Source organism: Piliocolobus tephrosceles, chromosome Y, assembly GCF_002776525.5.
Source record: "Piliocolobus tephrosceles isolate RC106 chromosome Y, ASM277652v3, whole genome shotgun sequence".
NCBI lineage: Eukaryota > Metazoa > Chordata > Mammalia > Primates > Cercopithecidae > Piliocolobus > Piliocolobus tephrosceles.
The window spans coordinates 12,620,528-12,638,010 of record NC_045456.1 but is presented as its reverse complement, the minus strand read 5'-3'; the positions used below and the strand labels follow the sequence as shown (position 1 = coordinate 12,638,010).

The 17,483-nt window shown below is 43.1% G+C and overlaps 1 protein-coding gene across 2 annotated transcripts; it reads left to right on the top strand.

Annotated features, from left to right (window-relative positions):
- The first annotated feature begins 595 nt into the window (after positions 1–595).
- On the top strand, positions 596–12,284 carry LOC111531473 (cytochrome c-type heme lyase). 2 transcript variants are annotated; one of them, XM_023198722.2, is made up of 7 exons: positions 596–757; positions 1,290–1,431; positions 4,075–4,226; positions 6,504–6,652; positions 7,732–7,851; positions 10,115–10,201; positions 10,820–12,284. In XM_023198722.2, exons 2-7 carry the CDS (start codon positions 1,332–1,334, stop codon positions 11,016–11,018), a joined length of 807 nt encoding a protein of 268 aa, XP_023054490.1. In that variant the 5' UTR covers positions 596–757; positions 1,290–1,331; the 3' UTR covers positions 11,019–12,284. The 2 variants fall into 2 exon arrangements, with proteins under 2 accessions (XP_023054490.1, XP_023054489.1); XM_023198721.2 differs by having other exon boundaries at positions 596–815.
- The last annotated feature ends 5,199 nt before the right edge of the window (positions 12,285–17,483 follow it).

The following is a 17,483-nucleotide window of genomic DNA, read 5'->3' as shown; positions in this document are numbered from 1 at the left end:
AATTTCAAAGTAGTGGATGGATGATATTTTGAGACAGGCACAACGACCATATGTGACATAATTTATCTGTGATGTTTATTAGTGCTACATATAGCTAATAGTACTAGGATTTGTTGCCTACATTCCTGATGGAAGAAAATGCTAAATTTCTGTTGGAGGTAAATGAAAATACAGACATTCAAAATCACACACCCAGTTAAGAACTTAGCAGCCAGAACACTGTCTTGTTCACTTTTGGATCTCCACCACCGAAGTTATGGGCATCTACTAATGTTCCTTGAATCATTGCTACAATTAAAACTGATGGGATAACATTTAAAAAACCAGAAATTTAAAAACTCCAAAGCACTTCCTCTGCCGCATAAAGCATACATAGTAGAGCTCTTCACTCTAGGGAAGCCTCTGGACCAGACAGCCTTACCTGCCACTGCTGGCATTTTGAAAAACGCTCCCGGCCTGCAGGGGCGGGGCCAGAGAGCTGCCCCCGGAGCAGCTACAGGCCGAGGCGACGAGGGGACGGAACCGGCTCTTCGTGACTGACGGAAAATACTACTCTTCAGCCCGCCTCCCGCGTGCCCGGAAGTCCCGCCTTCTGAAAAGGAAGTAGGGGTGCGTGAGAACGCCGGCGGTGACCGTGGCCACGGCGGTGACCCAGTGAGAGGAAGGCGGCGGCGGCGGGAAGTCACTGCTGGTGTGGGTTCGGGTTGGCGACTGAAGGCGGTACCGGCCTCTCGGAGCAGCCCGGGGGAGGGCTCAGGTGCAGAAGGGCAGGCTGGCCGCGGCCGGTTTGGTCTGGGGACCGCGGGCTGGAGCAGGTGGGCAAGCGCCGGGACGGTGTGGGGAAGACACTTGGCAGCTCCTCGACCTCTGGTGTCACTTCGTTTCTTCGAATTCCTATTCATGCGCCGCACCCTTACCGGACCCCCAGCCCCTCGCTAAAGCTCTGGGGTCAGGGGTCAAGTCTGGGCTCAATGGGCCTTCCTTCCTCCACCCGGGTCACCACTCCTAGGAAACCCTAGCCCCACGCCCGCCTCAGGCCTGAACTTCCTGCCTGTGACGTGGCTTCTCAGCGACTGCCTCACCTCAGTCCCCAAATCCTCACTGCCTTAGATACGTGCCCCCAGAGGTTGGCCTAGGTTTCACAGTATTTCCCTAAGGGGGCAATATATTAAAGCTGTCCCTCGAAGTTAGTACCCTGCCTGGTAGATGCCCATGGGATGACAAAGAGGAGGAACAAGGGTTGACCAGATTAGGAGAGTCCAGAGACATTAATCTGTCTGTTTTGGCAGGTGGAAATTTAAAATTGTTTGGAGTCAACACTGTTTCCAGCCATGGGTTTGTCTCCATCTGCTCCTGCTGTTGCAGTTCAGGCCTCAAACGCTTCAGCATCCCCACCTTCAGGATGTCCGATGCATGAAGGGAAAATGAAAGGTAACAGGCCCTTTGTCTAGAAAATGAAAACAAATATAAATCACGGCCGGGTGCGGTGGTTCACGCCTGTGACAGCACTTTGGGAGGCCGAGGTGGGTGGATTGCTTGAGCTCAGAAGTTCGAGATCAGCCTGGGCAACGTGGCAAAAACCTGCCTCTACAAAAAAATACAAACAGTAGCCAGACGTAGTGGTGGGTGCCCGTAGCACCAGCGACTCAGGAGGTTGAAGTGGGCAGGATCGCCTGGGAGGCCGAGGTTGCAGTGAGCCAAGATTGTGACACTGCACTCCGGCCTGGGTGACAGAGTGATACTGTCTTAAAAAAATTCTTGAAAGGCTCTAAAGGAAGAGGCAGTGTAGTATGCTGCTGAGGCTGGTAGGCATGGGAGTTAGGCACCCTGGGTCTGGTCCTTATTTTGCATCTTATTGAGGTTTGTGAGTCTAGACAAGTTAACTCTGTAAGCCGCAGTCTGTCATCTGTAAGATGAGTGTATAATAATATTTCACAAGCCTGTCATGATGATTGAGATAGTACATGAGAACATAGTGAGTACTCTAAACCAGCCCCAACTTCCCAAAGTTTACTTGTGCCTACATCAGTGGTACTTAACTGGAGGGGGGCAATCCCCCATTCCCACAGGGGACATTTGCCAATATCTGGAGGCATTTTTGGTTGTCACAAGTGAGAGGAAAGTGAATAGAGGGCAGGAGTGCTCCTAAACATCCTACAATGTACAGAACAGCTCCCCAGCAAAGAATCAGCTGGCCCCAAATATCAAGAGGGCCAAGGTTGAGAAATCTTGGTCTAGATCTAGCTGTCTTAATAAATAACCTTTGCTCCCATAGCCATTTCAGTATTCTTATATATAAAAGTAAGCCATCACCTAATGGGCTTGCTGTCCGTTCTTTAGATAAGAAAATGAAAATGGAAAAGCTGTCTTTCATTATTGATCGATGCAGGTCTACTTTTGATTGTTTGTATTAAAGTGTGGCTTGAATCAGTAAGTCGTGAAGGGCAGAAGCAACATGGTGTGCTTACTGAGTACTAATGCTTGCGCTGTTATTCATTTCTTCAGTCAGCCAGCCTATTCTGAGAGGTCACTGCCCATTCTGTACCAAGCACTGCTGGGTTTTGTTTGTTTCTGCACGAGAGAATAACATACAAAATGGAGCTTCGCCTGATGGGGCTTACATTCTCATCTTCGAAAGCTGTGTGGTCCGTTTTTTCCCTATTTTATAGTCTAGGAAACTAAGACTTGGAGTAACTGATGCTCCAAGTCACATAGTAAGTGGCAAAGCCAGCCAAAGTTCTGTGACCTTGGACAAGGACAGACAGTGTTCTTCTGGGGTTTCTTTGTACAGAAAGAATTGAGACAGATCAGCCAAAGCAGGTGTGCTGCTGTTCTGAGTGTCCTCAAGGAGATCCTAGAACCCTTTCTTTGGTTTTATTTCATTTGCTGTATATCTTTGAGAGCTGCCAGACTCATTACATTAATAAAGAATGTGGGTGTCTATAGGAGATCATAGGGGCTACTGGTTATATGATGTGAAAAATTGAAATGTTACTTTCTTTCTAACACCCAGCTGGGATCTATGACTTGAAAAGGATTGGTGCTTTCAGTGGTAGAGAAGAAAGGCATAGCAAGTCTTCACCCCTAAAGTGGGCAGTGGCACAGGGCACCAGGAAATGAGGGCTTGGGAGGAGAAGTGCAGGGAAGGAAGTGAAAGCAAACTCATCTTTTTCATGTGTATTGTTGTAGTTACTGCTGCGGCCTGAGGCCAAGATTCCATTACATGAGCAGCTGTCTTCTGTGTCACAGCTCTCCAAGTGCCTGCTCATTCTCTGAATCGGTTTCCCGGTCTTCCACTAATTGAGATCAGCATCCTGGGTCTTTGGACGTAGCCCTTGCTATTGCTTATCTCATTAGGCTCAGACCTTCCCTTGTAATGGGCATCTTGATCCTGTATGGGTTGTGGAATGTTTTCTTTATTGTCTGCCTTTTCCTGTTAAACTCTTGCCGTTGACTGATGGGAATAGGCCCTAGGCCACGTGGTTTTCCTATGCCTTGTTTCAGTCTTGGGACAAAGCAGAGTGGCATTCAGATTTTTTTGCAGTAGCCTTTGTGATGTCTCCTCTGTTCATTTTCTTCTCCCATTCCTTGTACCTGAGATAATGCATCAGTAATGAAAGCCTGGATTGCAACTGTGTCCTGTTTGGGGCTGGACTTCTCTGGAACAAGTGAATGAAAAGTCAAGGAGACCCTGTGAAATGTGGCTGGTCCCCACTTAGGTTCCTCTAACAGCTCCCCAGCTGCTCCTTCAGCCAGGTTACTTAAACCATGGCATGGATAACACATGCTCTTGTAACTGCCAAGGTTTTTTGGCTTATTTTTGCTGGGGGTGTGATACAATTAGAGAATGGGTACTAATTTTTCTTTCAAAGGAAATGTAAATTTGTAGAACCTTCTCATCTTTAGGATTTTGGAATGTTAGCTAGTTCACTTCTTGGTAGATTTAAATGGAAGAAACCTGACTTTTCCTATGGTGGTAATCATTGGTCAGAAATTCAGCACTTTAGTGCTTCAATTGAGAGAGCTAGATGTCCTGCCTTCATGATGACACCATTTTATACTTGATTATTTCAGAGTGTCCAGTGAGTACAGAGCCATCTGGCCCAAACTGTGAGAAGAAAACATATTCTGTGCCTGCCCACCAGGAACGCGCCTATGAGTACGTGGAGTGTCCCATTAGGGGCACTGCGGCTGAGAATAAGGAGAACCTAGATCCTTCAAATCTGGTAATCCACACTCATCTTTTCTTTCTGGAGCTTTTTATGCAGAGTTGCTTGTACAGACTGCCAAGACAAGTTGCAGATGGCTAGGATGAATTCTTCTGTCCTTTGAAAACAGAGAAGTTAGATATTCCATCTATAGTGAAAATCTAGATGTGTTAGTAAGTGTAGTTTCAGGGAGTGCCTGGGGGAAAAAAAAACAGAGTGATTATGAGCAGCCAGCATAGTTGTACTGGGAATAAGCCATACCAAATGAATATTTTCTTCTGGGAGAGTTACTAGGTAGGTGGTAGATGGGAAATTCTGTAAGAACCATAGCTAGAGTTAATTAAGATATCTTTGGTCTGGGGAATCTTTGTAGACACATTACATGATTGGGGAACTTCTTCAGGTACAATAGGGTGCCAGCCTGCACGAGTCATTAGGGTGGTTCACTGTTGTGTGACTGCCAGCAAATTTAATGCCATTGAGAAGTGTAGATGTGACATCACTACATTTTGCGATGGACAGCATCGGAGATTGTGGTCTAAAGTTTGCAGTCATGTTTTAACAGGAGGCTCAGGCATATACTTTAGAGGGCCACAGGATTATCAGGAGTAGAAATTTTAGCAAACCAGGCAGCATGTAAAGAAACTAGAAATATTTAGCCTGGAAAAGAAAGGGCGTGGGGGATACAATAGCAGCGTCCACCTCAGGAATCAACAAACTATGGCCCACTGCCTGTTTTTGAAAACAAAGTTTTGGACAATGCACCAAGATTATCTTGCACATAGGCCTTCGAATACTTGCACCAGAGGTCTTTGGCAAACTGCTTCTATAAAGGGCCAGGTAGTAAATATGTTTGGTTCTATGGGCCATAGGGTCTCTGTCACACTACTCAGTTCTGCTGCTGCTGCTTTCTCTGTAGCACGAAAGCAGCCACAGACAGCATTATCCGAAGCCCCTGGCAGATCACTGGCCTAGATGATCTCTAATAGGTGAGTGGTTCAGAACATGGGCCTTTTGGAATGTTACAGACCTAGACACTTACCCCATGGGATCATGATATGTAGTGAGAATATGAATAACAGCTAACTTTTCTTTTGGTCACTTTTTAAAAATTTTTTCATTCAAGGCTAGCCAACTGAAGCAGTGGGAGAGGAGAAGGAATAAAGAAATCTGTAACTGGTTGTGATCAGTTAGTTGTAAACACCACTGTACTCAGACCAGCCTCTTTTGGTCACTTCTGTAGCATTTAAGCTAAGCAGCCTACATTCTCCCCTTTAATCCTCATAACAACTCTGTGCGGCCAGTATTCTTAGTGTCCCCATTTCAGAGCTGAAGATACTGAGAGTGAAGGAGTCATTCACCCCACATCACCAGCTAGGAAGTGGCAGAGCCAAAACTGAATCCTTATCCACCTCAGACCCATGTTCTTAAACACACTGTGTTTAAGTGTGTTTAACATAATGCAGGTAGAATACTCTGCAGTGCCTACCACACATGGCCCTTCCTGCTGTCGGTGAGGGCCTTGTTGTGATGGAGACTTTTAATTAATGTTTACTAGGAAATCCTTTATACTTCTAACACAGAAAGTTCAAGGCCAGTCATTCCCAACCTTGGGTGATTTTGCCCCTTAGGCAAATATCCTGCTAAACATCCTACAGTACTTAGACCACCATAACTAAAAATTGTCCAGCTCCAAATGTCAATAGTGCCATGGATGAGAGACCCTGGCTAAGGCTAAGTGCTAGCATAACAGTATTGGTGACACATGTCTGGGAGAAGGGATTCTTCCCACCTTCTGACCTGGCAGTGTTGAGATGCAAAGACTCATCTGTAGTATATTTTGCCTAAGGGATGAAGCATAAGCAGAAACCTAAAAAATCTGAGAATATTTTTTTAAAAAAGCAGTGCTGTACATGTGTGCTATGAGACTTTTCCCCAAAGAGTGAGTAGTCATTTTTGAAAAGCCTGTCATAAAGATTTTAGAAATGCCTGAAGATCATGGCATTACTTTCTACTTATTCCTTGGTGACATTACTTCTAAATTTGTTCAAAGGAGAAAGAGGCCAAAAATTTAACCACAGTGTTTACCATATTTGAGAACTTAATCAGTGAAGAAACACAACCTCAGTAATCTGACTCTTCAAAACAGTCAAATTATCTGAGAAGTCTGAAATTTTGATGTCACTGATTTAGTAAGTAATCTGTGCTTTCTGTGTGATGTATTGCTTTCCAGGAAGTAATTATATTGCCTTTTATTGTATATCCTATAAAAGCAAATCTGTTTATTTTATTTAGATGCCACCACCCAATCAAACACCAGCTCCAGATCAGCCATTTGTATTATCTACTGTCAGAGAAGAGTCATCCATTCCCAGAGCAGATTCAGAGAAAAAGTGGGTTTACCCTTCCGAGCAGATGTTCTGGAATGCAATGTTAAAGAAAGGGTGAGTGAACATATTATTTAAAATAAAAATTTGCTTGTCAGAATATCCAAGAGTTGTGTGCTGAAGAGATTTTTTTACCTTCAAAACAATATAGTACATTTTAATATATTAATCAGTTTATAATCACCTGATTTTTCACACCTTTCAGATTGTAAGTGCAAGGCCAGTGTATTACATCAGGGTTCTCAAGAGAAACAGAACCAATAGGATATGTGTAGAGGGGCAGGAGACAAGGAGGGCAGGAAGATATGTATCGTAGGGAATTGACTTACACAATTATGTAAAGCTGAGAAGTCCCAAGATCTGCAGTCAGCAAGCGGGAGACCCAGGAGAGCCAATGGCACACTTCTAGTCTGAAAGTCAGCAGTCTCAAGATGCAAGAAGAACTGATGTTTTAGTTTAAGTCCAAAGGCAGGAAAAGCCCAATGTCCCAACTCAAGCAGTCGTGCAGAAGACCTTCCCTCTTACTCATGGAAGGGCCAGCTTTTTTGTCATTCAGGTCTGCAACTGATTGGATGTGACCCACCCATACGGAGTGGGGAGGGCAGTCTGCTTTACTTAGCCTACTGATGAGAATGTTACTCACATTCAAAAACACCCTCACAGACACAGCCAGCATAATGTTTGACCAAATGTCTGGGCATCCTGTGGCATAGTCAGGTTGACACATTAAAATTAACCATCAATAGGTTTTTTTAAAAAACTGAAAACACTTTTAGATAAAATGTTTAGAAAAAGTTAGGGGATCATTGATCAGTGGTACTATCTGAACAAATATCACCGTAAAAATAGATGATTCTGTAAGTCTGGTTTACTGTGACTCAGTAAAATGAGACTAAGGTGAACCTTTTATATTTGTTTTCAATGCTTCTGTAGTAGCTTTGGATTTATAGTGCTGCTCCATGATCATGGGTAAATCTTGAAAATGAGCCTTAGATCTGTTAAATTCAGAGAAAGTGAGCATTCTTAGTTCTTTCTCAAAGGGGAATGTTGAATAAATCATCTTATGAAAATATGTGGATTAACTTTATGGCATTATCAGGAACATTTGTCAAATTTTACCATATGTTCTTTCCTAGGTGGAAGTGGAAAGATGAGGATATCAGTCAGAAGGATATGTATAATATCATTAGAATTCACAATCAGAATAACGAGCAGGCTTGGAAGGAGATTTTGAAGTGGGAAGCCCTTCATGCTGCGTAAGTATGTTTGAGATCTTAAAAACAAATCTTTCAAGTGTCTTTCTTATTTCATATCAGCTTTCTAGAGTTTTAACATTTTATTCAAATCATTTGTTATTCTAATAAAACATTTTATGTAGCAGGCATGGCTCAGTGACAATTGTTGCATGACAGGCCACCCTTCTTAGTTGAAAAATAGCAACCATTTTATTAGGCTTGTGGATTCAGTGGGTCTGGAGTACGCCAAGGACAGGGCAAGGATGGCTTGTCTCTGTTCCTTGATATCTGGGGCCTCAGCTGCGAAGACTCAGTGGTCAGGATGGCTTCCGAGCCATGGGCTAGAGTCTTCTGAAGGCCTGCTCGTTTACTCCTCTGGCAAGTGGTACTGGCTTTTGGCCAGAACACCTCCACATGGCCCCTGAATATGGCTGCTTCGGCTTCCTCCTATAATGGTGGCTAGGTTCCAATAGCTAGAGTTCCAAAAAGCGTCAGGAGCCTGCCCAGATTCAAGGGGAAGGGACAGAGACCGTGCCTCTCAGCAGAAGGAGCATCACAGCCTTTCGAAAGCAGAGCATGTGGGAAGGGAGATGCTAAAATGCCATCTGCCCCAAGGGAGGTGGGAAAGACATTTTTGTTCCCTCAATAGCACTTATTTAATCCCCATTAGGACTAAACACAAAGAGATGTCTTAACTCAGAGCCCTTTTTCTCAGGGAGAATAGTTAAATGCAGCTGTTTGTGTTAAAGGAGACAGGGCTTCAGTCTGTTGATAGTAGTGGTTCTCACACTGGAGCGTGCATCAGGATCATGGGGAAGGTTTGTTAAAACCCAGCATGCTGGGCCCCACCCCCAGGGTGTCTGACTTAGTCCGTTTTGGGTGGTGCCTAGACTGGGTGTATCTAGAGCATTGCATGTGCTGCTGGTTTAAGCCAGGTTATGTCATAAACAGTGGTTTTAAATTCATTGCACAATGTGATTAATTTCTTGGCCAAAATCCACTTAATGATTTTTAAAGGTGTTTTGTTTGTTTTTAATATTTGCACTCTGAAGTTCATTGGTTGCACTCCCTGGCTGTCACTGACTGAGCCTCAGGCCTGGGGTGGGTTCATGTGAGAGGGGAATAACTGCGACCATGTTGCCCTCAGTAACCTCTGGCCTGAGAGGAGCCACAAGTGTTTGCAGTGACCTACTTTGAAAGTGTGTTCTAATTAAGACCACCTGCTAATTACTTGCGTGATTATGGAGCAAAGAGAAGAGAGAAAAGGGAATTTCAGTTTGTCAGTTTCAATTCCTTCTCCAGTTATCTTCTGTCAAAATTAAGTAGACCTTTTAAAAACTCATGCTATGGTCTCCGGAAGAAAGTTTTGCCTAGATTGAGTTTACCTTTTTGCCTGTGACCCTCTTGAGAAGAGATGTTAAGGAGTAGTTCCTAAAAGGAGAAGAAAAGTAACTCGTAAGTCCTCCAATAGAAGTCCTTTATACCTTGGAAATTTTTCTCCCTCCCACTTACTTAGATACCTATCTTGTTATCCATGGGAGCAGCTAACAATATAGGTGGCCTCCTGATTTGGCCACCACTCCCTCTGTCTTGGAAACAGCTGTCTGTCTAGCCTGTAGGTGGGCTGTGAACTCTACGAGGGCAGGGCTCAGAGGGTCTTGTTGGCACTGCTATACCCTGGTGCCCACAGAGGGCTGGCACCTAGAGTCCTCAGCAGGGGTCTGTGGGTAGAGGGAGTGCGTTTGCCAGCTAGGACTCTGCTACCCCTCATCTTATGTGTAGTTTTTAAGGAGCTGGTCCAACATTAATTACAATCCATTTCTAGGGATTAATCCATCATTTTCTTTTCTTCATAAAGGCTGTTCATTGGTTTGAAATGAAAGAATAGAATTTTCTTGTTTGTCTGAAAAACCCCAGCTGCTGTGTGCCAAAGAGAAAGAAGCATGATGCACAATACTTGAGGCTGTTTTGTTTGTTTGTTTTTTTAATGTGCCTTTCCTCTTCCACCAAATGGAAAGGTCATGTGTCCTGACTCCTGCAGAGTGCAGTATAGATATCCAGAAGGAAGGGGAGGCAATGGAACGCACCCAGTCCAGAAGGAAAGAGAAACATTTTTAACCAATAGGCACTTGTTGTTTATTTTAGAACTTACCTTTCTGTGTAAATGTTATATTATGTGAAATGTATACAGGAAAAAAATGTATATTACTGAAAAATTAGAACATTATCTTTGTCAAAGAAAAGAAAATATTTTAACAGACTTTTCTTATTTGGGGAATTCTAGAGAGTGTCCTTGTGGTCCATCATTGATCCGGTTCGGAGGGAAAGCAAAAGAGTATTCACCAAGGGCACGAATTCGTTCCTGGATGGGGTGAGTGTCAGCGTAGAAGTGTTGTTTCACCATCTTCAGATCAGGGTCAACTTTCTCTTCACACCAAAACCAGTCTCAGAATTGCAGTGCCATGTTGCAAAACCTAATCCATATTCAGCTGTAGATTTCTTTCTCTCCCTGAGGTTTGTCCATTAATGGGCAGATTTATTAGGGTGTAGAAGATTGCTTCCTATTTATCATAGGGTTGAATGGAGTTATCGTCCATGTTCTTGGATCTGCCCTCTTACTCTTCCCATGATCTATTTCTTTGGGTTTATGCACTTAGCCATCCTCCCTTTCTTTTCTAGCATACTTGAGATTCTTTGCTCACACCTGCATTTCTGCAGTATCTCAGCTGACCTCCCTGGCTTAGGTCTCTTCCCCACTGACCTTATTCCTTTGTAGGCAGATGAGCTGCCATGTGATCTGGACTTATCACAGTTCTTCAGTGCCATCTTCCCTTAGTACTGTTCACTATGTGATGCTTTGAGTCTGACTTCCCCAGTTAGGTGTTTGGGAGCAGGTGTTTGCATGTGCATCTTGAGCTTTCACATAGCTTAAACCGGGACTAAATGCAGTGCAAGCATTTTAACACTCAGTGGCATGTTTTTATTCCAGGTATGAGTTGCCTTTTGATAGGCATGATTGGATCATAAACCGTTGCGGGACAGAAGTTAGATATGTGATTGATTATTATGATGGTGGTGAAGTCAACAAGGACTACCAGTTCACCATCCTGGACGTCCGTCCTGCCTTAGATTCGCTTTCGGCAGTATGGGACAGAATGAAAGTCGCTTGGTGGCGTTGGACCTCGTAAAGCACTGTTTGAGATGGAAAAATATAAACTATTTTTTTTCTGAGAGATACATTAAACTATTTTCCCCAAATTGAATTGCACTCATGATGTAATGGGAACTTCAAGTGGGTAATCACACTTTTTCCTTCACTTAGTGAAGGATACTATGCACTGTTCACTTTTGAGTTGCATTGTACCATGCAGTTTATAGCAGATCATTTTGTTTTCTTCCTACTTAGCTTAAGTGGGAAGCAGTCCCTCAGTTTGTCCTTTACCCGCAGTATTGCCTGTGTATTTCATCTCGAAAAGCCTGAACAACCTCTGAAAAAGAGCTCTTAAAAAGTGATGAAAGTTGCTTTTTTTCTTACTGTTTTCTCAGGAATACTCGAGAGATGTAAAGCCTGAGAGTCCGTGGTGGTGCTCAAGAGCTTTCATCTGGCCAAATATTTTAACTAAAACTGTTCATTATAAATAAGAGGTGATTATACCTTTTTTTAAAAAAAGTTACCATTATTTCTAAAGCCCCATGGTATGATTGTGACCTTTAACAAAATGCAAAGTTGTACACTGTAAAGGTACTCAGCTAAATTCTCTCCAAATCTGATTTATATGAATTTCTTAGACTGGATAGAGTACTTTCAACTATACCTTCCTTTGGAACATACCTTTTACAAAATGTTCCCTTTAAATCCTGTTATTCTAATATGTAACTCTGCTCCCAGCAAACAGGTCTCCTCATTGTCCCTGGTATTTGACAAGTTATCCCAACTTCGAATCTCATTGCTTCCTTTGCTGGCAGCCTCCACCTTTCCCCGAATCAGTTGGCCTAATCCAAATCTTGAAAGCCTGGCTTAAGTCCTACTATCAGTGATGGTCCCCCTCTAAAACATGGTTTTATATTTGGCTGAGTGTTAAAATTCACAAGATGAGCCTTTTTTTCCCAGATGGAGAATGCTTCAACTCAGTCTAGATTTTGTTTGTTTTAAGGAAGCTCTAAGTTTGCCATTGAAACTTTTTGTACCAGTAATCCATAAACTGGTTGTTCTAATTATAGCAGCATGTTACAAATGACTGCTGGTTTTTGTTTTTTAACTGCCTATACTATTAAATCCTTTAATTTATCCTGAATGCTGTAATGTGGATGAAATTGGCAGTCTGTGGGTGATTAATTTGGTATGGATTTGTCAGTTTTGTGTGGAGTTTAAGAAATACAACAGCCATAAACTCTGCATTTCAAAATACTTGTATATTTGAAAATAAAGCTGATTAGTTCACAGGTTTTGAAAATATTTTGGAGTAATTTTACACTTAACGATTGTTTCTTCAGACATATTATCTTTATAAAACCAATGCTTTATAGTAGAGTGATTTATAATCCAGCACACACATGTTTATTGCAGCACTGTTCACAATAGCAAAGACTTGGAACCAACCCAAATGCCCATCAATGATAGGCTGGATAAAGAAAATGTGGCACATATACACCATAGAATACTATGCAGCCATAAAAAGGATGAGTTCATGTCCTTTGCAGGGACATGGATGAAGCTGGAAACCATCATTCTCAGCAAACTAACACAACAGAAAACCAAACACCGCATGTTCTCACTCATAAGTGGGGGTTGAACAATGAGAATATGTGGACACGGAGGGGAACATCATACACTGGGGCCTGTCAGGGGCTGGGGGGCGGTGCTAGGGGAGGGATAGCATAAGGAGAAATACCTAATATAGATGATGGGTTGATGGCTGCAGCAAACCACCATGGCACATGTATACCTATGTAACAAAACTGCACATTCTGCATATGTACCCCAGAACTTAAAGTATAATAATAATAAAGCAATGCTACAGTCTCCCTACTCCAAGCAGCCACTTTTTCATCTGCTAATCACTTGTTTTTTTGAGATGGAGTCTCGCTCTGTCGCCCGGACTAAAGATCAGTGGCACAATCTCGGCTCACTGCAACCTCCACCTCCCGAGTTCAAGCGATTCTCCTGCCTCAGCTTCCCGAGTAGCCGGGATTACAGGTGCACGCCACCACGCCCGGCTAATTTTTGTGTTTTTAGTAGAGAGGGAGCTTCACCACGTTGGTCAGGCTGGTCTTGAATGCCTGACCTCGGGATCTACCCACCTTGGCCTCCCAAAGTGCTGGGATTACAGGTGTGAGCCACCACACCCGGCCCTAATCACATATTTTTAAACTGTAGAGGAAAATAATTACTGTTGGCATTTTTGGGGGGGTCTTAAGTGCTATTGAATGAGTATGGGATAAGACATTCTTATGAAAAACAAAACACTGTAACTGGAAACAAAAAAATTATGCCAAAGGCAGGATTCACCTGTTTTATAGGACTATGGTATTATTTAAGATAAACAAGCTTTAAACTCAAGCAAACTTGATGACAAGATCAACAGTTTTATACATCATTTTATCACTTCCAGAAAAAAACCATGGCTTCCTGGATTGTCAGAGCTGTTTTGTGTCTAGATTATGCTTGATTGGGTCCAGGGGTCAATACTGATAGGAATTTTCGTGTACAGCTTGAAACTCATTTAGGATATTCTCTGGAGTTTTAAACTAAGTCTTGTGTCTGTGGAAATAGCACTATTCAGAATCAGAACAAATTACTGAACATCACGCTAAGTATTGGCAGACAAGCTGGGGCTACAAATGGATTGCATATTAACATTTAGTATTCCTATGAGTTCACTGGCTAACGAAATGTTTATGTCCCGTTTGTGCATCATATAAGGAATACAAAATTGCAAAAGGTATAACCCTGATATGGTTTGGCTGTGTCCCCACCCAGATCTCATCTTGAATTGTAATAATCCCCACGTGTCAAGGGCAGGGCAAGGTGGAGATAATTGAATCATGGGAGCAGTTTCCCGTATGCTATTCTCCTGGTAGTCAATAAGGCTCAGGAGATCTGATGGTTCTTTAAATGGGAGTTCCCCTGCACAGGTTCTTTTGCCTGCTGCCACGTGAGCCATCCCTTTGCTCTTCCTTCGCCTGCCGCCATGATTGTGAGGCCTCCCCAGCCATGTGGAACGGTGAGTCCATTAAGCCTCTTTCCTTTATAAATTACCCAGTCTTGGGCATGTCCTTATTAGCAGCATGAGAACAGACTAATACCCCTACTTGTAGGGAACTCACAATCTTATGGACAGTCTATAAATGAAATGGTGGTAAATGCTAGAACTCCAATTTAAGGAACACATTGTCGGAATACCCAGCGTGCGAGTTCACGTAAGTATTTTTGAATATATAGAGATGGTTATCAGTTTCTTTACTGAGTCATCATTATGGTGTATCTTCTCCCAGAGATTGCTTCCTAGGGAAAGTGAAGCAATGCACATTTCCTGTCTCAGCTTTGCAGTGACTGTCAGAATTGTATGACCCGTCATTTGTGTCACCATAGGCTTGAGGCTGTGTGTGTGATGATTACAAATGTGTGTCCTGGAGGCAGAGTCCTTGCTCTGCCCTTTAGTTGCTGTGTGATCTTAATGTCTCTGGGCCTTAGCTTTCTCAGCTATGAAACGAGAGTAATAGAACCGACTTACCAGAGTTGTTTTGCGGGTACTTTGAGGTGATGCCTAAAACCACTGACAACAGAGCCTGTGGGTGGAAATGTTCAGCAAATATTAGCTATCACCCCATGATCAATAACGGCAAGGAGAGAAATCAAAGTGCTGAGATGTAATCTACGCCTCTCATCCTCTGGCCTTATTCCCCTCCCCCCCTCCTCCGCCGCCAGGAGAATCAGTTTAGAGGGGTAACAGCAGGCTCTTATCCCCATTTTGATCAATTTTAAGGATTACCAGGTGTTTGGGTGCTTGCGCTAAGAAAGCTCGTGTTATTTAAAATCATCAAATGGAAAAAGAACAGGCTACAACCTTTGATCTTTCAAAAAATATCAGGGTAACAAATTAGGTACTTGATATGCAAGTCCCACTTGACAAAAATAAATATTATATTAAGACAGAGGCCCAGGCTGGAGTGCACTGGCATGATCTTGGCTCAATGCAACCTCTACTTCCTGGCTTCAAGTGATTCTCGTGCCTTAGCCTCCTGAGAAGCTGGGATTACAGGTGCCTACCACCACACCCGGCTAATTGTTTTGTATTTTTAGTAGAGATGGGGTTTCACCATGTTGGTCAGGCTGGTCTTGAACTTCTGACCTCAAGTGATCTGCCACCTTGGCCTCCCAAAGTTACTTGTGCTTCTTAATCTAAAATATAGCTCACTGTAATGTCCTTTGGATCACAAGGTTATCCCCCTCCATGAAAATGTATTACGTATCCAGATTCAAAACTTATTACAAGGTTATGTTTAGTGCAAAGAAAAAGGTATCAAAAATTATTTCAAAAGCCATGTATATTCCTTGTAACTTAAGGTAACGTTTTAAAAATTATATAATTTTGGGAGTATACAGTATATTAAAATGAAGCATATGAATTATGCCTTGCTACACTCATGACAAATAATGTCACATGTTTTCATTTATAAGTGGGAGCCAAATGATAACACAGAGGGGAACAGCACACACTGGGGCCTATTGAAGGGTGGAGGGTGGGAGGAGGGAGAGGCTTAGGAAAAACAGCTAATGGGTACTAGGCTTCATACCTGGGTGACAAAATAATCTGTACAACAAAGCCCCATGACACAAGTTTACGTATGTAACAAGTGTGCACATGTGCCCCTGAACTTAAAAATTAAAAAGAAAAACATTTACTGCTGCAGTAGAGATTGTCACTGTACCTTCAGTAAAATTTCATGCCATTGGTGTAAGTGGTAAACTGTCTATTTCATGCTTGTGCGCTCTCTAGTTTGGAAGAAAAAGCTGACAACACTTTCTGCAAATGATTCAACCTGAGGTTTATATATCACATGGCAGGTATTCTAATGTTTTTGTGGAATCATACCAGATGCTGGAGCAAACATTATAGTTCCTATGACTGGTTTAGGGAAATGAGGCATGTACATGTGCGTGCTATCTTGTATTTATAATTAGCTTTTAGTTGATGCTTTTACATACCCAAGGTCATATGTGATAGGGGCACAGAAATAATACATCTTGAGTGGTGTAACAGGAATTGTGAGACAAGGCTTCACGATCATAGTCGAGTGAAGTCCTAAGACTTCACAAAAAATTACTATTTTGGAGCTCTGTGCAGAATCATCATTTAAACACTTTGCTATTCCTTCTACATTTGTGATAACAATGTGACTAATTCCCATGCCCTTTCAATGGTTTGCTATAGAATATTATCAGGATGCTTTTGGCTTCCAGTAACTGAATCCCTGCTTGAACTCACAGCCAGAAGTGCAGAGGTTGGGTGTACACTTGGTTGATCCTGCTTCTCTGGACTCCCTTTCCTTCCATGTTCAATTTTAACTTCATCCATGTAGGGCTGATTCCTTTCATCAGCGTCAATGCTTCCTAGTTGCTTTGAGATCCTTGTTTATGGTCAGTAGATATGAGGTGGAGTGGGACCCAGCCATCTACCACAACCATGGGAAATAAGGTTTCTCTTCAGTCTAATTGGGTCAATTCAGCACTGGGCTTGTGTCCTACCACCCCTCCCATTTTAGTTATGTTCCTGTGGGTGCTTCATGGTTAGATTAGCTCAGACAAATCATCAGGAGGACATGTAGTGACCACAAGAGGATTCCTTCACTGCTAATTTAAAATCTCATTCTTAGTCATCATTTCATTAAGGTCTTTTTCCTTCATTTGAACCTTTAAAAATTTTTTTTCTGAGACAGGGCCTCACTGTAGTGCCCAGTCTGGGGTGCAGTGGTGCAATCTTGACTCACTGTAGCCTCCACCTCCCAGGTTCAAGTAATTCTCCCATCTCAGCCTCCTTAGTAGCTGGGACCACAGGCACATGCCACCACACCCAGCTAATTTTTGTATTTTTTGTAGAGACAGCGTTTCACCATGTTTCCAAGGCTGGTCTTGAACTCCTGAACTCAAGTGATCTGCCTGCCTCAGCTTCTCAAAGTGCTGAGATTATAGGCTTAGGCTACCAAGTCCAGTCTGAGCCCTTTCCTTACCGTTTTAACTTTTTTTGTTTTTTTTTGAGACAGTCTCGCTCTGTCGCCCAGGCTGGAGTGCAGTGGCGTGATCTCGGCTCACTGCAAGCTCTGCCTCCCGGGTTCACGCCATTCTTCTGCCTCAGCCTCCTGAGTAGCTGGGACTACAGGCGCCCACCACCGCGCCCGGCTAATTTTTTGTATTTTTAGTAGAGACGGGGTTTCACCGTGGTCTCAATCTCCTGACCTTGTGATCCGCCCGCCTCGGCCTCCCAAAGTGCTGGGATTACAGGCGTGAGCCACCGCGCCCTAGGCCAGGGTTTTAAATCTGGAGGTGGTGGCTAACGTAATGGCATAAAACAAGATTTGAGAGCTTTGTTTCTGCACTGATTCCCTGCGTTAAGCTGGGAGATTTGGGACAAGCCACCTTAAGTCTGTAAGTC